General features: G+C 32.2%; 5 protein-coding genes across 5 annotated transcripts; 2 read left to right on the top strand and 3 right to left on the bottom strand.

Annotated features, from left to right (window-relative positions):
* The first annotated feature begins 1,238 nt into the window (after positions 1 to 1,238).
* LOC106423303 (4-substituted benzoates-glutamate ligase GH3.12-like) lies at positions 1,239 to 3,770 on the top strand. Its single transcript, XM_013864087.3, has 4 exons — positions 1,239 to 1,531; positions 1,660 to 1,761; positions 2,112 to 2,890; positions 2,983 to 3,770. Exons 1-4 carry the CDS (start codon positions 1,251 to 1,253, stop codon positions 3,537 to 3,539), a joined length of 1,719 nt encoding a protein of 572 aa, XP_013719541.2. The 5' UTR covers positions 1,239 to 1,250; the 3' UTR covers positions 3,540 to 3,770.
* Positions 3,771 to 5,075: 1,305 nt separating this feature from the next.
* On the bottom strand, positions 5,076 to 5,445 carry LOC125590159. The gene has a single exon (XM_048763329.1). The coding sequence runs from the start codon at positions 5,428 to 5,430 to the stop codon at positions 5,146 to 5,148; it is 285 nt and encodes a 94-aa protein (XP_048619286.1). The 5' UTR covers positions 5,431 to 5,445; the 3' UTR covers positions 5,076 to 5,145.
* Positions 5,446 to 5,508: 63 nt separating this feature from the next.
* LOC125590158 lies at positions 5,509 to 7,488 on the top strand. The gene has a single exon (XM_048763326.1). The coding sequence runs from the start codon at positions 6,097 to 6,099 to the stop codon at positions 7,486 to 7,488; it is 1,392 nt and encodes a 463-aa protein (XP_048619283.1). The 5' UTR covers positions 5,509 to 6,096.
* A 55-nt stretch (positions 7,489 to 7,543) lies between these two features.
* On the bottom strand, positions 7,544 to 9,613 carry LOC106376689 (beta carbonic anhydrase 5, chloroplastic-like). The gene is made up of 9 exons (XM_048763327.1): positions 9,411 to 9,613; positions 9,260 to 9,327; positions 8,993 to 9,157; positions 8,868 to 8,916; positions 8,661 to 8,774; positions 8,524 to 8,577; positions 8,130 to 8,212; positions 7,930 to 8,035; positions 7,544 to 7,851 (listed from the first exon to the last, which is right to left on the bottom strand). The coding sequence occupies exons 1-9, from the start codon at positions 9,543 to 9,545 to the stop codon at positions 7,660 to 7,662; spliced, it is 966 nt and encodes a 321-aa protein (XP_048619284.1). The 5' UTR covers positions 9,546 to 9,613; the 3' UTR covers positions 7,544 to 7,659.
* Positions 9,614 to 15,756: 6,143 nt separating this feature from the next.
* Positions 15,757 to 17,100, bottom strand: LOC106376691 (RING-H2 finger protein ATL54-like). The gene has a single exon (XM_048763325.1). It carries the CDS (start codon positions 16,972 to 16,974, stop codon positions 16,045 to 16,047), a length of 930 nt encoding a protein of 309 aa, XP_048619282.1. The 5' UTR covers positions 16,975 to 17,100; the 3' UTR covers positions 15,757 to 16,044.
* Between the last annotated feature and the right edge of the window lie 5,762 nt (positions 17,101 to 22,862).

The following is a 22,862-nucleotide window of genomic DNA, read 5'->3' as shown; positions in this document are numbered from 1 at the left end:
ATGATAAGATTGTATTAAAACAGAGTAAAGGTTCAGAAGATCTTCTCCAAATGGTTTTGAGATGAACTCCTTTACAAATCTTCACAAATTACACAAAACAAGTTACAAAACTCTCAAATCTCTCTCAAGAACTTGTAAATCTCCTTCTTGGTCGTCTCTAATCTTTTCTGAGTCCCAAAAATCCAGTTCTCCCCTCCATTATTGAGGGGAGTGGGTAAAAAGGAGTGAAAAGCTCATTGGTGCGTGTGGAGCCCGTAGAGCGTGGGATCGGTCGATCCTCAGTGGTCGGATCGGTCGATCTAGTGCATGAAACCGTAGCGACAAGTTCTGGTCGCTACGCATGTCGCTACAATTCACGGCTTTTCTTCTTAGCTCTGGATCGGTCGATCTATGTCCTGTGCGATCAATACTTCTCATTCGGTCCATTGTTCGGTCCATCTTGCTTCTGAATAAATCCCGAATGCGTTCTTTTCTTGCAAGCTATCTAGTAACCTGCATATTACACTTAAGAACACCAAAACGCATCAAATAGACCAAAACATTAATTAAAACCGACCATTTAATTGCTCCAAAACGAGTTTAAAACCGTTAAAAACACGGAATATCGTTGATGTATGGGATGGCTGAACCTACCATGGGCCATGGCCATGCATACAATGCTTACTAATTGAAAAGATACACATCAACGTGATAACTACTAAAATTTGCATAATCAATTAAGAATCATTATAATTGGTCAGTATGGAACTAGATTCTCGAATCTTAGTTTTAGAGAAAATATTTATTGAAATTCCAAGTATCAGTTAATTAATCAGTAGGACTAGAAAGTCAAGTATTTGGTACGGGGGATAAAGAATGTGAACTAATGTTTATTTCTTGAGCCCATCATATACATTGCTTTCTAATTGAAAAGATAAACGCCATACACATGATAATTAAAATCTGCAGAATCGGTTAAAAATCCTTGTAATGATCAATAATGGAGAATTAGCTTTATCTTTTGGAAATTTAGTGATAAAGAATATATGCACGACTCTCGGTGCGTAAAATAAACTATAATTAAGAATAGTACTCGTGAAAAACGTTATGAATTAAATACTGACTGTTGGCCCCTCCACTTTCAGAACACCATATTATGTTGTTTTAAAATTAACCTCTTCTACATTATTTTCACTATAAATAGCAAAAGAAACAAGTGTTGGTTACAAATCAAGTGAGTATAGTGAAACATGAAAAAATAATAGTGAAACATGATTAACCTCACGGAAGAAGATGCTGGCTTAGCTGTGCTAGAGAAGTTGACGTCCAACGTGAAGCAAATACAAGATGCGGTACTGAAAGAGATACTAACATGTGATGCCAACACGGAATACCTTCGGAGTTTTCTCCGTGGGAGTTCAGATAAAGAGCTTTTTAAGAAGAATGTTCCGGTAGGAACCTATGAAGATTTTAAGCCATACATTGAGCGTGTCGTGAATGGCGAGCCATCAGAGATCATTTCGGGCAAGCCTATTACTGGATTCATACTAACGTACGTACACGCTTAGTATTTGCTAATCGATATATACTATCATTTTCTAGATGATTAATAATGCATGAACATGATATGTTTTTTTATTTACTCAAATACAATTGCATGTGCACTTTTGGCTTGTGTAGGTCTGGAACTTCAGGCGGAAAACAGAAGTTGATACCTTTGAATAACAAGTACTTGGAGAACGCTAGATTATTATTTGATCTTCGATACCTCGTATTATCCAAGTAATTTAATATTACTCTCTCTCCATTCGTTAAAAAAATGATTTAAATTTTTTCATCTTGTTCTATAAAACTTATTTTTTTAGTTTTTCCATGCACTTTGTATTGATTAACGTAGTTAATCTTGTAAACTTTAAAGAGCATTGTTTGGAATAATATAAATATTCAAAAGTAACATAGTTAAATATCTAAAATATGCAACCTCATTAAGATACATAAAGTTCTCTAAAGTATGTTCACAATAATTTATAAAAAAGTGTGTTCACAATACATCTATTATTCATCTTCTAGACTAACCTCAAAGTCTACAATTTGCAATAGTATGATGATTTTTTTTTTTTTTTGGTTTGTAGGCATGTCGATGGTCACAACGAAGGAAAAGGGCTGCATCTCATCTTCCTTAAACCAGCTTCCAAAACTCCATCTGGTTTGCCAGCTTCATATGCTACTACACATTTCATGAAAAGCGATTACTATGTGAAGAACCTACCATCATATTGGGATACTTCGAGCACAAGTCCCACTGAAATCAAATTTTGTCCTGACAATAAACAAAGTCTATACTGTCATCTCCTTTGTGGTCTTGTCCTGAGAGATGAAGTTACAAGAGTAAGTGCTAACTTTGCTTCTATCTTGGTTCAAGGAATCACTTTTCTTGAAAACTTTTGGAAAGAAATGTGTAGTAACATACGATCAGGTCAGCTTAGTTATTGGATCACTGATAACTGCAAGGACTCTGTTTCCATGATACTTGGAGGGCCTAATCCTCAACTGGCAGATATAATAGAAGACATATGCAACCAGAAGTCATGGAAAGGTATTATTCCACAGCTTTGGCCCAAAACCAAATATATCGAATGCATTGTTACAGGACAGATGGCTCAACATGTTCCATTATTGGAGTTTTATGTAAATGATCTACCTCTCGTTTCCCCAAACTATGCTTCTTCTGAAGCCATGTTTGGGGTAAATTTGAATCCTCTATGCAAACCACAAGATGTCTCCTACACATTTCTACCCAATATGTCATACTTTGAGTTTATACCGGTTGGTGAAGGAAACGACACAATTGTTGATCTTGTGAACGTAAAGTTAGGTCGCTACTATGAACTTGTAGTCACTAATTATGCTGGTGAGTTACAAAAAAAATCTATTTAGAGATATACCATATATATGTTATGAAATAACTGAAATAATGATGTTGTCACGTTTTTTTCTTACTAGGTTTACATCGTTATAGAGTGGGTGACGTTCTACAAGTGACTGGATTTTACAATAGTGTACCACAATTTAAATTTATTCGAAGACAAAACGTGGTCCTAAGTGTTTATTTGGAGGCAACAACAGAAGAAGACCTTTTAAAAGGAGTGACTCATGCAACACAAGTACTTAAATCTTCAGATATAATGTTAAGGGATTTCACATGCTATCCTCATGTCTCCGACGTTCCAGGTCACTATGTTCTCTACTGGGAACTCAAAGGCAACAACGAGGATGGCATTAGTGAGCTTAACACCAATATGTTGGTGGAATGTTGCTCAGTAGTAGAGGAATCACTTGGTGCTCTTTACAAGAAATATCGGAGCAAGGAAGGATCTATTGGACCTTTAGAGATACGGGTGGTTCAACAAGGAAGTTTTGACGCTCTCATGGAATATTTCATTTCTCAAGGTGCTTCTCTAGCTCAATACAAAACACCTAGATGCATAAAATCTTCTGAGGCCTTACAAGTTCTTGAAAACAGGGTTCTTGCTCGTTTTTTCAGTGAGAAATTACCTTAATGTTAGTTGGGCTCAACTTCTACATTTTCATAATAATCTCTATCTGGCGCTATTGTATTAAAACTCGAGTATTTCTTATTTCTATTTGTACTGGGTTTTTAAGTCATAATAGGATAAGACATGCGTCTTGCGCAGGGTGAATTTATTTGTATATATTATCGATAGTTTTTTTTATATATTTGATCATTTTATTTATATATATAAAATATTTTTTGTTGTTATTATATAATTTCTTTCCGATGGATCGGATCAATTTTTATTAAAAATAATGGAACAAAACTATAATTAATACATCATGGGTTGTTCGGATTGGACATTAAACAAAATATGACATAAAAACCTTATTTTTTTCATCGAACACATTCTTGAAAAAAGTGAACAGTATTGTTTTCACAGTTGAATTATTTTGAATTTTATCTTCCATATGGTTTTGAAAACTTTGAAATCAACCATCGAATTGATACATGTCATTTTAATGTTTTTAGTCGTATACTTAAGGAAAACTTACATTTTTGTAGTTTAAAGTCGTTTTAAAAAATTCAAAATATAACATATAAGAAAAAATCTAACATATAAGAAAAATATAACATATAAGGTGTCCTCATTTTTGTATTTTAAAGTCGTTTAAAAAAAATATATAACATATAAGGTTTTCTCATTTTTGTAATTTAAAGTCATTTTAAAAAATTCAAAATATAACATATAAGAAAAAATCTATTTTTTTATTATATGGTTAATATGATTGTTTATTTTTTTAATACTATAAAATTAAAAAAAAAATGAAGAAGGATGCAAAAATTGTTATCAAATCTTTATTATTCATAATCATTAATTGACATATATATGTAAATCATATTAAATAATTTCTTAGCTTTTATTTATAGAAAGAATACACACTTCTTATATTTTAGGCTAATATAATGTTCTCTAGTGGACATTAAACAAATTATGACATAAAAACGGTTTTTGTTTCCCTCGAACACATTCTTGAAAAAATAAACAGTATTGTTTTCACAGTTGCAGATTATTTTATACTTTTTTTTGTAACACTTTTTTTTTTTGTAACACGCAGATTAGTTTATACATATGTTTAATTTTGTTGAATACTTTTTGTCTTTACTGTTTTCCGTAGGCACCCAATATGGAAATAAGCAAACATATAAATATACAATTCTTCTTCTTGTGGGTTAGGTAACAAGTGTATTAAAGTTAGAGGGTTTTGATGGTTGACCTAACTTAAAATCAAAATCCTTGAATTATCAAAATAAGCTTAGAATAACACATTAAGTTGAACTAACAAGGCTCAAGCCAACTCTACAATAACCTACCAGAACCATACAAAAATTATATGATGTAGCCCATATAGACACTTGCATCTATATAAACTCAATAGCATACCGTTGGATTTCTCATCAACACAAAACAGAAACCGAAGAAGCAATTAGAGAGCGGCTTAACCAAAAAAAAAAAAAAAAAGAACTCATCAACTCATCAAAATGGCATCATTCAAGATTTTTCTCATTGCTTTCTTAGTGAGTCTTTCTTTCTCTATTACGATCAACAAGTGCTCGGCCTCACGCCACCTTCTCCAGCAACAACCTCTCCCTCAAATTCCAAATATGCCTATCCCAACGGGATTACCTCCATTGCCATCCACCTCGCCACAACCAACTCTTCCCACAATTCCCACTTCAATTCCTCCATTTCCATCAACATTGCCACAAACAACTCTTCCCACAATTCCCACTTCAATCCCTTCTATTCCAATGCCAACTTTACCTTCATTCCCCACAACGATTCCTTCTCTCCCGACCAATTTCCCATCCATTCCAATGTTCTCTCCTCCGCCTACTACAACTAAATCGAGTCCTTGAATAATTAAATACTTCATGGGTTTTGTTGTCTCTTATATACTATAGTGAAATGTACCATTTGTTGTGTTTTGGTTTGGTTGATTACACATTTCCGTATGATCTGTGTTTTTAATTTCCTTTTAGATAATCAATATGTTGTATTTTACATGTGTTGTATGCTGTTTGCTTATTTGGTTCTTTATCTGCTTAGTTATGTTTGTAATATCTACGTTTACGCTGTTATGAGATTTTACGTTTATTGTAAAACAATATTTGAAATCTTCTCTAAATATATATAGTTTATAGTGTAGTAATTTAGATCTTCATTAGTAGTGCAGGATAACTATCTAATATGTAATTATATTGATATTATCATCTGCAATCTTATTAAAAAATCTTCGACCGACAAGTATGATCAATAACGGTTAACACAGGAAACTAAACGAAAACCAGTGGTTTCATTATATGAATATTTCGAGTTAACAAATGTATTCATCTAAGTAATATCTTTGGGATTAAAAAAAACTTCTTGTAGAATGTAAACCGGGCAAATTAAAAATTGTAAAACTAGGAAATAACAACGGAAAGCATGTGTTGGTTGATCCAAGATCTGTCACCAACATTATTAATGGCACCGTGCAGGTAACGTTGCATTGACCATATATTGCTCTGCTTCACTCTATGTGATTCAGTCCTCACTCACAATGACGAGTAAACCTACTGTTTGGCAAAGGCTAGTTACTTGCTTATCCTCCCTGAAGTCCTACTTGAAAGTATTGTGCCTCGTGGTCACTGTTTTTGTTCTTCTCCAAATCTGTTCATTTCAAATCACTAAACACTCACTTTCACTCCCACCTTCACTCTTTACGTATCTGAAACACCAACCAGAACAAGCATCTGACAACAAGACTGCTTACTTGGTGGAAAAGCTACGTGAGTCAGTGACATTCCTTCCACTCAAGGACTACCGCTTCTCAAACAAACCACTCGAAGGTCACACTTGGTTCATGAGCTCTCTCCTTGATAACCAAACAAAAGGCGAGGCTCAGTACCAAGAGTTTCCTTCAGATTCTTCCAAAGGAAAGCTTCTATGCTTGAAAGGTATCGACAAACATGATGGATCATGGAACTACTACGCGTTGGCTTTGCCTGAAGCTATTCCAACCAACGCCGTTCTTCAGAAGGGTTTGACTTTTGTTTCTTATAACCAATACGATTACTACAACTTGTGGCATGGACTATCCACCATGGTTCCATTCGTTTCTTGGAGCTTAAGAAACCGATGCGAAAGGCCTCAAAAATGGGTTTTATACCACTGGGGAGAGCTAAGGTTTGAGATGGGGCATTGGTTAAGCGAAATACTCAGAGCTACTTACAATCAAGAACCGGAATTCACACGGTTTATCGATCAAGATAACCCGGTTTGCTTCGAGAAGGCGGTTGTTATGAGACATGATCAAGCTGGAATGTCAAGGGAGAGAAGAATGGAGGCTTTTGATCACATTAGACGCAAAGCGAGAAGCTACTGTAACATCACCTCATCAAAACCTCGAATCGGTATGACACTGCTATTGAGAACCGGAGCAAGAGCTTTCAGAAACGAAACAGTGGTGATCAATGTCTTTAGGAGAGAGTGCAAGAGAGTAAACGGATGTGAACTAAACGTTTCTTACTCGGACAATCTAACGTTTTGTCAGCAAGTGGAGCTGATGAAGAAGACCGATGTGTTGGTATCACCGCACGGTGCACAGCTCACTAACTTGTTTCTAATGGATAGAAACAGTAGCGTGATGGAGTTTTTCCCCAAAGGGTGGCTTAAGCTTGCTGGAGTGGGACAGCGCGTGTTCCAATGGGGAGCTAACTGGTCAGGGATGAGACACGAAGGTACATGGCATGATCCTGTTGGAGAAACATGTGAGTTTCTTGATACGGACAGGCGATGTATGTCGGTGTATAAGAACGCTATGATCGGACACAATGAGACTTATTTTGGCGAGTGGGCGAGAAGGGTTTTGGACAAGGTTAACAACAGAATGAAGCAGAATATCACAGAACACAACCATAGTTATGATTCGTTAGATGAATGTCGGTGTTAACTCTGTTGTTGGTGTATTATAGTCTCTTTCTAATCTCTGATTTGTATGCCTCTGATGATAGTATCAAGAAAACCAATAAGGAAGAAACATGAATTCACAAATCTCTGATGATTCTTAAGACTATGAAAGACAATCCTAATGAAGACTGAGATGGTTACTAGTCATCACTCATCACCAAACTGATTGGTTTTTAACAGCAATCCCACTGCCTTCTTTCTTGCTTCCATAATCGACGGTCCATTTCTCAAACGTACAGTTGACAAAGTCATAGTAACCACCATGGAGTGACAGTGATCCTTTCCTTACTCTCTCTTCTATCCACGGATAACCAAGCAGCCTTTCTAATGAATGGTTTATGGACGTCTGCACTCTTACACACTATATATTAGTTCATTGATTGATAAACAGAAGGTATGTATATAATTTGCCAAAAGACATCACCTTTTCACAGTGTTGACACTGATGATCAAAATGGAGGTTTGAAGCAACTGCTTTTGTGCTCTCCTTTGCCTTTTTCCCCACAATTACCCACTCATGTATGAAACTTCTGTTAACAGGTAAATGCAATACAGCGAAAATCAACACTTAAGAAATGCTTGTTTATTTCAATACAGTGATCAAAAGAACTGAGTAAAAGAAACCTGGAGTCTCCTTCACCTTCCATGCTCATTAAAGCTTGAATTCCTCCACAGCGGCTATGACCAATGACTAATATGTTCTCCACCTACAAATTTAATAGATCAACCCCCACAACTTCTCAGTGAGACGAAGAATTAAAGCTTTAGATTTTGAGTTTTTTTTTTTCTCCTCAGGGGTTCAAGTTCTATATAAGTAAATCAAAAGAACCAAATCTTCAGGAAGCTGATTTCATGAAAGTAACAAATCCTTGAACAGTCTAAACTGTGGACAATCAACATTGTTAAGATAAAGGGAAGACTTTGTTTCTATATAAAGTTGCTTGACAACAATGGATCCACTAATAAGAACTTGGAACACAGTATCTTAATATATATGTAAGAGATGAGAGATACTTACTTCAAGAGTATTCACAGAGAACTGGAGCGCAGCTTTCGTTTCAGTAGGTCCAGACTGCAACAGGCAAATACAATTTACATCAAAATGTGAAACAGTCCGTAAAACAAACCAATGCCGGTCTGGACTAGAATGTGTACCTCATAGGAAGGTACTAAATTTGCAATGTTACGAACAGTGAATGCTTCACCCGGTTGAAATCCAAGGACGGCGGAAGGACAAACCCTAGAATCTGCACAAGCAATCACCAGAAACTGTTTCTCAAAGTGTTAGCAACAATTTTCCATAAGAAGATACCTCAAAGCCAAAATCCATGAACAGTAAAAAATATATATATTAAAATCAACCTTTGGAGCTTGAGCATCTGCAAGCTTCTTGAAGTGCTCTAAGTTATCCCTGTTCAAAGGAGTATAACATCAGTGGATGAGGTAACACAAAGCCAACCAATATAAAGAAGTAAGCCACCACTTACATGTACTTAAGCTTCTTGAAGGCGAGGAACCGCTGTTTCATGTCGTCGAATACGTCAGTGTTGTTTTCTCCATCAATTGTAGCCTCATAAGTGGAGTTATTAGCTTCCTGTGTCAGTCCAGGTGTATTTCCTGATGCCATCGTTTGCAAGTTTGCAGCTTTTCCTCTGCAAACACCACATAACAACATAAAGTTGAGAACTTGAACATTAACAGAACATCTAAACAGAGGTTTTTTCCATTTAAAGTCAGAAAATCTCGTAAATTACCTGAAAAGAGCGGGAATTTTCAATTGGGTTCTCTCAAATTCGTTTACTTTGTCACTGGAGCGGAAGATCTGAATCAAAATCGACAGGATAAACAAACCCACTATCAGATTACAAGTAAGAGAGGTAGAAAAGGGAGAGACTTGACACGTACCGTTTGTTGAGTATGGAGAGAAAGGAGAGACGTGGAGGAAGAAGGATCATAGGAGATGGAGAAGTGCGATGCCATTAATGGAAAGTTTGGTATTTCGAATATTGGACAACAAGGGACAAAGCATCTCAAGAGCATTCATCTCTCTTTGAAGGAAAAAAGAGCTTTTTTTTTCTTTTAACAAGAAGCTGATGTGAATGCAATTCTCCAACAAAGACGGAGAAAACCAAAGTTTTTCTGTCGTGTCACTTGTGGACCCCACAAAATAAATTTGATCAATGTTGTAACAACTGAGGTATTGGGGGACTAAAATCTGAAATGGACCAAAAGGCCAAAAACAAGTCTCACACATCCAAAAAAAATCTGTATGGACCAAGTGATTGTAAACTACTATTTTACCCTTAATGAATGAATAATATGAACCATTGGATTCTATAATCTTTCTATAAATCACAACCGTCGGATTAAGAGAAGAAAAGAGGAATGTTATATTTACAAAAATGCCATTAATGAAACTCCAACCAGAGCCATTGATCATATTTTCTATGTTTTAATCTTGGCCACACGCTTTCACAGATCTCTCATTCTCTATCCTCTCCCCCTCTTTAATCTGATGCATAAATAACTCAGAGCCACACGATTTTCATTATTTCATTCTCTCATTCGACTAGGTACAACTAGTATAACTCATACAACTATACATGTTAAAAAATAATATAATTGGTACAACTAGTATATAAATGTTATAATTTATGTACAATTTGCAGCTACTTAACTCAACTATTAAATCATTTTTTACATATGATGATAAATTTCATCTATTTTTTCTGAGGTTCTTCAATTATTGTTAAATTATTAAATCACACTACCAATTTTATATAAGATATCTTATACTTTTAAGGTTTGTTAATTAGATTGACCATATTATTATGAAAAATAAACATCAAAAATATATTTACAAAGTTATAATGTGAAAAAATTGGTACAACTCCTAAAACTAAACATATAAAAAATTTGGTATATTTTTTTATTATATATTAGTTTACATGATCTACCTTATACTTTTAAGGTTTATTAACTTGTTTGTCTACATAATTTATGGAAAACATACATGAAATGTATTTTAACAGTTATGAAATGTATTTACCGGACTAGTAATACTGATATAACTAGTACAACTACTCAGGTTTTGAAATTTAAATATTCCTTCGAGTATGTCATATGAAAAAAATCAATAAAGTGGCTAAATTGTAAAGTATTTATAAAGGTTCCTTATGATATTTCATGGGGGGTTTTTTTTTTTTGCAAATCTAACACAATCACATAAGTTTGCATAATCTACCTTATACTTTTAAGGTTTGTTAACTTCTTTGTCCACATAATTTTTGGAAAACATACATGAAATGTATTTTAACAAAATTTATGATTTCATTTTATTGGGGCACAGACATGTACACATAATGAAGTGGTACAACTGTGTTATTTCATTTTATATTGTGCATTACATTTTAAACGTGTATCATGTCTTAAACATTATGGTTGAATATTAAATCAAGTTGTTGTACTAATAGTACTATTCCTAGATATTTTTGTGTAGTTTAACCTGTTATCTATTTCTTTTGGTTGAAATACATTAAATCAAAGTCGATAAAATTAAGAGAAAAATTTGTTAGGTACGTAAATACAACACGTAAAACTAAATAATATTTATAAAAAAAATAGATATTAAAAAAACTGATGGTATTGGGATTATAAATTTTATAATTTTTTAAAAACTTCATAAATTTTTGAAGATTTATTTTTTTGTAGGAAAAAATTTAAATTATAAAATAGAATTAAATAATAAACTGAGTGAAATGTACGAATTTGCAAACATAAGAATCAAAAACTATTTGAAATCAAATTTGTAGATACAACAAACATATGTATATCATATTTTATATCAAAATATGCAAGTTTCACCATGTTCTTTTTGTGTATGTGATTACAATTGCTCTATTTCTTGTAATATTTTCATGTCCATATCAAGAAAATGAACTTTGAGGCGATAAACCTACTAACCAACACTAGAAAAACACAAATCAAGTGTTGCCACAATTAAACTAGTAATAGTACTACTGTAGTTAAACCGGTTAAACTATTATTGTTGTAGTCCAAATACCAAATATTAATGTTTATGTATTTTTTTCAAACTCGTGATGGCTTATGCATTAATTATATTTTGGACTATACTCTTCCAGATCTTAAACTGCAATCTTTTCTCACTTGGCAGTTGTCTTATTTGGCTTCGGGAGCAAAAACGTGAAGATAATTTTCTTCCATATATAATACAACTAGTACAAATGGTAAAATAAATCATTATCAAAACAAATATTATATAAACAAACTATTAACATATTTTGACACATCCATGAAAATTAAACCAATATTTTCATTGGTGATACATCATCCCTTTCTAAAATATCATTCATACGTTGAAAACAAAAATTAAATATAATCATATTAATTGTAAAATTGTAGTAAATATACATGGTACAACTAGTTTTTTCGATTTCAATGCCAAAGTATAACTATGTACAAACTGGTACAACAATATACAAACCAATACAATTCAATTACTAGTACAACTATGTTATTTCATCTTGTATTGTGCATCATTTTTTAAACGTGTATCATATTTTAAACATTATGGTTGAACTACATGTGAAGATAATTTTTTCCGTAAATAGTATAACTAGTACAACTGGTACAATTGGTGAACAATAACTATCCAAATAAATATTATAAAATAACTTTAAACATATTTCGACAAATCCATATAGTGGAAGATTATACCAACTTTTTCATTGGTTCTACATCATCCTCTTCTATAACATCATTCGCATGCTGAAAACAAAAAGCTAATATACCATATTAATGGTAAAGTTATACTAGTTATACACGTTCTAATTATATTAGTCATACTAGCTAAATTTGTTGTAGTTGTATTAGTTATTCACGTTCTAGTTGTACCAGTTATATTAGTTTCAGTTGTACTAGTTGTACTAGTAATACTCTGTGTTTTTCATTGTCGGAAATTTTGTACATTGAACACGAGATTCAATTTTATATAAGAGAAAATGGATTGAGAAAGATGGAGAATTGATCGATTTGGGATAAGAATGAAATTTCATAAAGTTTGAAGAATTTTTCGATTTTGATTTGGATAATGAGATGAAACAATTTTGATATGAAATAAAAAAAAATTAAAATCTGGGTTCTTAACATTATGAATCATGATTGATTATGGAATAGATAAAATTGAGTAACACAAGAGGAATCAGGTGGATGTTACATGATTTTAGTTTGATTTTGAAAAAATAGTAATGAAAGATGAAGGTGAAAATCGTGAGAGGGAGGATGTTTGAGAAACAAAGATTTGGAGATTTAGGGATCAATTGAGTAGGATCGGGTTAGTGGGTTAGGATAGTGTGTGGTTGGGTTAGTAAATAAGTAGAACTTTCTAGGCTTCATGGTCTTTTCCTCCTATTTTTGATTTAATTTTAATTCATTTTTAAAATAAAAAGGCAAGAGGTCCATATGAGATTATTTTGATCCCTTGTGGTCCATTACAGCATTTGTTCCGGTATTGGGCCTGGGTCACTTTGTCCGTATATATTCCCTTTTGGGCTTTCTCAAACCGATGAAAAATATGACCGACAAAAAAAATACATTTTATATTTAAAGTATTTTTTTGACTAATTACATTTAATTTTTTTTTTTTGACCAATTACATCTAAACTATTAAAACTAGAGTACAAAAAAAGAAATAGTCCTGAATTTTCCTCAAAATTTACCATTCCACGCCACTGCATTTTTAAAGCGTCACTTAACAGAAGCGGAATCTTAGTTATATTGCAAACCACATATAATGTGATTCATAACCAATTAGTTTACGGTTTAGTATTGTCTACGGAATCAAATCACATATATCCAAAATTCAGTTCTATAGTACTTTATATCCCAATTGTGTGCGCGTTTCAGTACCATTAATTTCTCGGTTTGGCATTTTCTTTATGCCAATTTTTTAAAACATACCACATGAAAACCAATCCACAATACATCATGATTATTCAACCAGGTTACATGTTTTGGTAAATATTCTTTTCACATTTGTGTGTTTCTCAGGTTGTTCTTCCGAATATTTACAAACCATTTGTGATGAACAATCATTGCTTTCTTATAATATACCAAATTAATTTAAAATACTGAAAATGGTTCGGTAAATTTAAAGATATTTTGGTCCACCATATCTAAACTAATAATTCCGTTGTGCAGTTAATTCAATAACATTTTAAAAACCTTTCCAAACAAGTTAGCACAATCAAATATGTAAACAATATATTTAGAAAATATAGTCAACCAATTGAAAATCAAATCTCTAATCATCTACTCATAATAAAGGTTAATTGCCGTATATGGAAAATTTCCTTATAACTTCATAAAATTTAGATAGCCTCTAATTCATTTTAGATATACATTTCGTGATTTACAATCGTTTCCATCTTGCTTTATAGTTAATATTTTTAATACGTATATTTTTTTAGATTGCATCCCATAATATCTAACTGCTATATACGAAATTCACATATATTTTTAAAAGGAATATTCTAATTTATATGCACTATAATCTTACAAAAATCTAGCGTAATTAAGTACGATATTAAATATATTTCCTATCTAGGTGTCATATACTTGCATATATACACATCTTCCTATCAACTCAATTCACAATCACATTTTCAGTTCACCCATAAAATGGTGGACAAAAAGATTTTACATTCCTCAAAGATGTAAAACCATGGAAAAGCGGTCCCCATTTTCACTCTTGCAGGCAAAACACAAGTTATTGAGGAAAATCACTTGAATACATTCTTGCTGATCAAACAGTAAGTCATTTATCTATATATAAATGCATGTTTTTCTTTTTACAAAAGGCTTTTATATATAAATGCATGTTACTTCTCTACATATAGATGCACGTTACTTGACTATAATACTAACTATTTATTGGTTTTTGGAGGGTGTTAAAATTCACCCTTCTTGCAAAAGGAATCAGACGTAGGAATCATAAGGTATGTCGTTTTAATCTATTCAAATAATCCACGTTTTATGGAGCTATGTGTTCACTTTATTAAAGATATGTATTTGTGTTTTCGTGTATGTGATAGAAAGAAAGAGAACTATAATTATTTACCAGTTTTCTCTTTGCAGGTTTGAAAGACCCACATGTCCGCTCTCGTGGAAGTATATTCTGGTTCGTAAGACTGTTTTAAGCTATATGAACAACATTTTCTTTTTATTATCGAACATTTATTTTATAGAAGAATGATTTTGTTATCGTTTTAGACAAACAAAATCATTCTCTGTATTGAAGCAATTTATTTTAAATTTTGTAGTTATATAAGACAATCATTGACATATAAAGTATGCAACAATAACCAAACATGTATAGTAAAGGAAATATCTCAATCTTATAACTAATGCTAGATGGTTCTACATTGCTTTTATCTCATGAAGTATTTATATAGATAAGTAATACTAAGCGTATATTTTTCCTGTTGTTCGGAAAGGTTGTTGTCTTCATTTGTGGTATGGTGAAGGAACGTGATTATCCTAACGTCCAAAATCATGCAAAGCATAACAAATATCATTATATAAGTCTAACAAGCCAACTAACAATAATAATAGATAACCAAACATTTAAAGTTTTAACCAGAATGTAAACAAAATTATATAAACAATCAACGAACGATCATTTATACCCTTTAGGATTAAAGAAAAATACCCTCTAGATAGTTTAGATTTTGTAAGCCCCAATATTTAACCATTAGTGTACATACTTATTTTAAGAAATAAATAAAATTAAATAAATTCCAACATAATTGATTAATTTTGAATTGCTAATAATTTAAAATATAAATATACACGTTAGTTCTAAATTGTAATAATCTGTAAATTATGGATAAAATAATTTCAAAACTGTTATCTTATAATACAATCTCCAAACTAATATGACAAGGCCAATGCAGTAAAATAAAAATGTACAGAAAATGTTATACTAATCACAATTTGAAACCACAAATTTTATTAACACACAAATATGGTAAAAAAAATCATTTGGAAATATAATATTATAGAATTAGTTATTTGGTAAATGATTAACTATATATAACACTAATAATTAAAATAAAATTATATCTAAAAACAAATTTGAAACCCGCGCGGGCGCGCGGGTCTTATCCTAGTTACATTTAATTTGAAGGGACATACCCAACATGATACTACTAATGAATTGTTGAAAATAGTGTGCAGAGAGACACTTTCCCCTGATGGATAGTATTATTGATAGAAATGATAAACAGAGAAGCAATCAAAATGAAACTTTTGGAGTATCTTATCAACTTAATCTACAACCTAGTGAATCTATGGCAAAACAAAAGCTGTGACAACTCTTTACACTTGAGTACAGGAGGAGTAGCTTTATAAACAACAAAATGCACAAAATCATATTCTTCTTTGTATCACCTTAATATAATTTATGTGATCACCATCTTGGCTACAAGAACTTTTAGTATATAAAGCTCCTACTAGGCTACTACTTACCAATGTCAGAGATGGACCTCTTCAAGAAACTTGACCTCTCAACAATAGAAGTTCCAACAACATTGCCTCTCTTCACCTTCTCTTTCCCTCTACCAGCAACAACAACAACTTCACTTACCCTTAAACCTGACATCGAATCCAACGACACTGATCGTCTCACTCGCTGCTGTGACTTATCTGCTTCACCATCTCTAATATCTATACCAAGAAAACCATCAGCTTCAACCTCATCATCCCTCTCAGTTTCTTCATCGATATCTCCATTGATACTCACAAGGGTCTCCTCTATATCGTCCCCATCATCATCATTTACAATAGGAGCACGACAAAGGGGACAATTGGTGTGTGATCTAAGCCAAGTATCAATACAAGAAAGATGAAAAGCATGTCTACACTTTGGTAACAATCTAAGCATCTCTTCTTCTTCGAACTCACTTAAACAAACAGAACAATCAGTTCCTTCGACAACACCATCTCTTTTACTATACTTACACACTTTGATCGAACTTATAACCGCTGGATTCAAGCCAATGGTTCTGATATGCCAAACCGGATGATCGATCATTGCAGGTGATTGTCCATCAAAATCCCGAGTCCTAGCTTCCTCTATGCTTCTTGATAACGCTGTTGATCTTCTCCTCCTGTTGTACCACTTGAAACAGAGAACGAGTAAAGTAAGGAGAAACAGAGTTGTGATGAGAGAGGAAGCCGTGATGATTATGATCTTCTTTATTTTATGGTCAAGGTCGCGGTGAATCACTGGAGGCGGATCAGAGACGATCTTGCAGATGGAAAGACAGTAGTTAAGACAAGTGGATGAACAAGATCCTGATTCCCTCAAGTCTTCGATGCAATCCGTCAACGATTCACAGGCCGTGTTGTTTGTCATATCATCCGACAGAGATCTGTGAAGGACGGTCATGATTCTTGCTTCAAGATCATCACCAAGCTAGAGATAGAGAGGGAAAAAAAAAGACAAAAGATAATAAGAGTCTTCGTCTTTGTTCTGTCTTTTGCTTTCTTTCTTTAGAAACAAGAATGGTCAACTAAAGTACGTCAGATGGTATCTATCATCTTCATTTCACGAAGTAACTGATTTCATTTTATTTAATTTTTTATTACAAGTACACGTTATATCTAGAAAAATAGATATAAATTTCAGACTGAAAATAAAGGTCTAATAGTTTAAATAATTTTTTTGGTTAAAATACAAGCTAGACATAGACATTCGGGGTCCCAATCGGGTTTCGGTTTTATCCATTCGGGTTTTGGTTTTTCGGATTTATCAAAATCAACCTCATTCGGCTTATATAAAAGTTCGGTTCGAGACCGGTTTGGATTCTATCGGGTTCGGGTCGGGGTTAGTAAATCTTCAAAGAACCGGTATAATCCATTGTACTTTCGGGTTCGGGTCTCAATCGGTTCTCCGGTTTAAAAATACATGATTTGTATCTATTTTGTAATTAAAACATAAATGAAATCGATTCTTCGGATTTAAATACATGATTTGTACATATTTTAATAGCCAAAACATAAGTAAAATCGATTCAAAAATAAGAAAAAACATAAAACGTAATCATTCAAAATCAAGTGAAAAATAAACATAGTTAGTGATAGAAAGAAAACGAGATAAATGAAATCATAAAACAAAAGCTAAGTTCTCTTCATATCTTCATAAGAAACATTATTCAATGAAAACAAAACCAAAATCTAAAAACTTCACGCTTCAACCGCCACATTTCACCATCTACCTTTATGTAACATATAATTATTTTACAAGTTCAATAATATCTTAAATTAAAGTATTTTGGATACATATTAAGAATTAAGATCATATTTGGTAGAAGTTCTTTTTGTGATTTTAAATGTTTCGGGTTCTATCGAATAGTCATTTAGGTCCGGGTTCGGTTCGGGTATTACCAAAAAAAGGATCAATTCGCTATTTATGTCGGGTTCGGATCGGTTCGGATTCATTTTTATCGGATCGGGTTCGGTTCGGGTTTTTGGGTTCGGTTTATATATTTGGCCATCCCTAATACAAGCATATCACACGGCCATATAAGTGGGTTTCATATTAATATAGTACTAGACCCTGAGGATATGAATTTTCAGTTCTTAACTATTTATTTTATTAAATGATGTATTTGTAATATTCGTTCATATTATATTCATTAAGTAAATATTTTTTTTTTGCATCTTAAACTATCTATTTTTTATGAATGTGTGATATCATATAAAAAATATAAAAAATGAGTATAGAGTTAATTAGATAATTTTAAAAACAAAAATTTTTCTTTCGTGTGCGATATCATATAAATAATGATCCGCCCATTTAACAAAAATCATGATTATTTTATGTGTAATTTTTTTTTATTTTGACCATTTCCTTAAAACTATATTAAATTTTACATATTTTAATTAGAATATTTTTAATATCTTTACATTTTCATTTGAAATGTAACTCAATATTTTTTTAACAATTATAACAAAATATTTAAAAAATATTTTTAGAATTTGTTTGAAAAATATGAAAATTACACTTTAAATTAAAATTATCCTAAAATATGATAAGTTTTGATGTAAACGAAAACTCATATTATGTCAAAATAATGACATTCAATGATAATAACAATTTTAATTGATTATTTAAAAAAATACATTTACAAAAATATTGTTTGAAATAAAATTCATTTATCTTTCAAATATAAAATGAAAATATTATAATTAAATAATAAAAAATATAAATAAAAACCATAAATTTAGCAAATGACAACTGAGTTATATTATGCTAAAATTTTCTTTCTAACAATTTATCAAATGAAAAATGAGTTATGAGCAAATAATACCATATAATTTTTAAAACCATAGCCATTCTTAAATATTTTTTGAATAAATAATTATTTTTAAATTTAACTAAATGAAAATAATATCCGTACAATTGTGTGAGTCAAATTCTAGTTTTATTGATGCATGTTAGATATTAGTGTTGCATGTTTTAGGTAACATTTTAATGAAGCACGTTTTTAAAAATCTTCATTATTAAAATTATGCACGTAAAGATAACTCATGAGTTTTTTTGGTTGATTAAATGACATTATGTCCAAATTTATTTAAGGATATTTCATTAAGGTAATTGAAAAAGACAAACAATAAAATAGGAATTTTAAATTCATTTAAGCATATTTCATTAATGTAACTGAAAAGACAAGTAATAAATTAGGCAGTTTTATTCGTTTTAGGATATTTCATAAATGCAACTGAAAAAGATAAAAAAAAAAAAAAAGAATTTAATTAATGAAGTAAGAACATTTTCAAATGGGTACTTCTCTTTTAATAATATATTGATTAGGTTTGGATGTGCTAGTTTCTTGCTTTCTCTAATACAAGCATATCACACGACCAAATCTGTTATATAAGCATTGACACAAACAACTGTTTGCATCAATGGTCACAACATGAAGAGACAATCATGCAAATTCAACACGAGCTTAATCCATGCTTCCATTATCTCCACACTATAGACGTGCATGTATGCTAGGTACGTACGATGAAGGCAAAACCTAATTTACTTATAATGACCCTAAGATACACACACAAAAATTTGAGTTATGTTCGGTTATATTATCGCATCGATTGGGTTCGATAAGAACCGAAGCGAAAATCTAAGACACATATTGCTTCGCTTTGAAGAGGCAAACAAACGCGAGGAAAGCAAACCCTAATTCCCCAAATCAATCGAAGAAGATGATGCGTAGATCCATCCTTGCCGGGAGAGCTCGCAGCTGCTCTTCCATGAGTGTGAAAGATGCGACGACCAAGGAGCAAGCTGCGGGTTTAAACTTGCGGACAGTTGTCGTCAGAGGGATAATTGCGTGCTGTGGAAACTTTTGGTGAAAGGACATAAGACCATATAAATTCATTTAAACCAGCCAGTTAAGAAAGAGAAGCAGGTTACTTTTGTGTTTTGTTTGCTCATTATTGTTTCATTGTATCACTGAAATGCACTTGAACTTCTACATAAGAATCTATACCGTTAAAAGAGAAACATTCTGAAAAAATCTATTTATACAAGGCTGTTGGATCCTTTCATTATTAACTTAAACCTATTATATACAAGCAAATAAATCATAACTTAACCCTATATTCGTTCAAAGAAAAACTTAACCCTATCATTTTTAATAACAACCCGTAGAATACCATGGCGTAGCAAACTGGACTACGTTTTCATTTATTTCAAAATACTACGTGTTTGTTTTGTTAGATTTCGTTAGATTCAAATTTTTATGAGGTCCACATGTTATTATCTAATGGATCATTTCCATTAACAAAAATATATTTTCTTCAAATTTTACGAACATGTCTCTATTATTAAAAGAGAAATACCAATTAAAAAATCTCTATTATTAAAAGAGAAGTACCAATTAAAAAATACCCCTAAGTTTTCTAACTTATTTATATTTCCATGCCATTGAGAAATAAATTAAACTACATATTTTAATGCTTGTATTTTCCAGTTAAATTAATGAGTTTTCCTTAATCAAATTTAAACTTAAAGTCATTAAATAAACCTACCTATTTTAATGATTGTCTTTTCCAGTTAAATTAATGAGTTTTTCTTAATCAAATTTAAACTTAATGTCATTAAATGAACTCAAAAATACATCATATTTAACGTAGCTTATTACGTATGAGTACGACCCAATAATGAACTTGAATTTTATTTTTACGAAAACGTGAATCACTTGACTTATGTAATATTTAAAATATATTAACTACATTATAACAAATGCTTATAACCTACCTATACTTTAGTTTGAAATGATTATGTTCAAGTTTTATATAGTCAACTTACATCATGCATCGATCGATGTACATTAATATTCAAACAACCTATAGTTTTTGTCTTCTTTATAGGATGTATCAACCAACCAATCATCCCATTCATTTTCTAAGCTTTATAAAAAAACAAAACAATAAATACAAACTCAAAATCAATATCTTCTATTAATCAAAACAGAATATCTCCAATGTCGTATCTTTAATGTACCTATTAAATATAGAAACTGTAACCATAATTACACTAATTATAAGAATAGATTTGATTTCAACCAATTGATATATATATTACTTCGGTAATTGATTTGCTTGCAGAAGAGGAAACAATAAACTTAAAATTTATAAGAATATAAAGATATAGAGATTCCAACCAATTGCCTATATTTGCGTATGATTTTCGCATAATAATATCGATATAAAAAAACATGAAGCAAGTAGAAGAGCAGAGATTGTTGTTTGTTTTGAGTTGAGTAATCATCATCATCATCATCATGTTTCCCTAGATAACCAAATTTCTCTCATCAGTTTCTTCATCTGAAAGGAAAAGGCAGGCACGAGTTTATCAACACGGCCAAATCTAAAAGAAAAGCACTATTATTCACCTACATACCTTAGAATTGTCTCCAACCACACCCCCCCACCCCACCCAAACACACAAAAGATATAGAAATTTCAGATGCATATCCCATCAAAACTACATATTCTCTCCCTATCTGATTTGGATCCCTTAAAATACAGTTACCTTCCTCCTCACAGATTTAACAGCTTGCGACTTTGCAACGAAACGCTGCATCACGATCTCACAATCCCAATTATCTGATGGAGCTGTGCTCTCAATTTTTTCACATCGTCACGCTCTAGAAAGACAAAGAGAATTTTTCAGTGATCAGGGATTTAAATAAGTTGAAAACTTCAAGGATTCAAATCAACGTACTGCTCTTTTCGTGACCGACAAGAACTGCAACGGTTAGTATCACGGAATTACCGACGGTGACCTGTTCTACACACAGACTTTTCATGGTCGAGGACAATTGACCAGACCTAATCTGCTGCCAAGGCTGCATATTTTACGCATAATCGAACGCAATCAATACGAAAAGTTGAAGATAAATCTAGACAAAAAACGTTACGGTTACTTTAGCAAAAGAGGATACTGCCATATTTAGGTTTCTTCCTGCCGAAACGAACCAAACCCTTCTTTATTGGAAGCTTTTATTGTTAAGGTTAGGGTTACGATTAATTTAGCAAAAGAGGATACTAAACTACATCAATAGATATTATACCGGTTAAGACATTATGATCCGGTTTACTTTACAGTGAACACTGAACAGGTTAAGTAGCTTTGTCTAAAAACCACAACAACTATCTCCAATGTTGAAGGTTTTGCCAACTGAAGGGATTGAGATTTTACGTACATGTTTCCATCTCGTATACCATTTCTTTCGGCATTTTGCATGTTTATAGTTTGAGGTGTCTTTTCAGATGTTTGAGGATGGATCACACTATATATATGATCTACACTACACGCCTTCAGATCCACTTCTCTTTGTTGCCGTTAAGGTAAGCTTGTAAATTTCAGTTGTGTCTTTCAGTTTTGCCAAGCATTAGCTTTATTTCATGGAAATAAAAATATGGATTTATGCCAGTTTACAAAAAAAAAAATATATTTATATATATGGATGAGAAACAGAGTGATAAAATGCCAACACCATCTATGCATGCAGGATCCGAACGGGCCGCTGAAAATTGCTAATGATGTAAATGAACGTCTCTACGATCTACTTTTTGCTCCAATGAAACATGTTAAAAGAAAGGTGTCAAGCAAGAGTTGCACTACTAGAGTTTGACAATCTGTGCTATCAGCAAAGAAGAAAGGAGACTCTTGACAAACATAAAAGTCATAGTAATAGTGATGTTTATAGTTAAGTTAGAGAGAGAACAAAAGGAGACAGAACTTGATTCTCTTGTTTTAGA

The sequence above is a fragment of the Brassica napus genome, chromosome C7 (genome assembly GCF_020379485.1).
Source record: "Brassica napus cultivar Da-Ae chromosome C7, Da-Ae, whole genome shotgun sequence".
Lineage (NCBI taxonomy): Eukaryota > Viridiplantae > Streptophyta > Magnoliopsida > Brassicales > Brassicaceae > Brassica > Brassica napus.
Note: the sequence above shows the minus strand (reverse complement) of the source record. Positions and strands in the feature narration are given on the sequence as shown.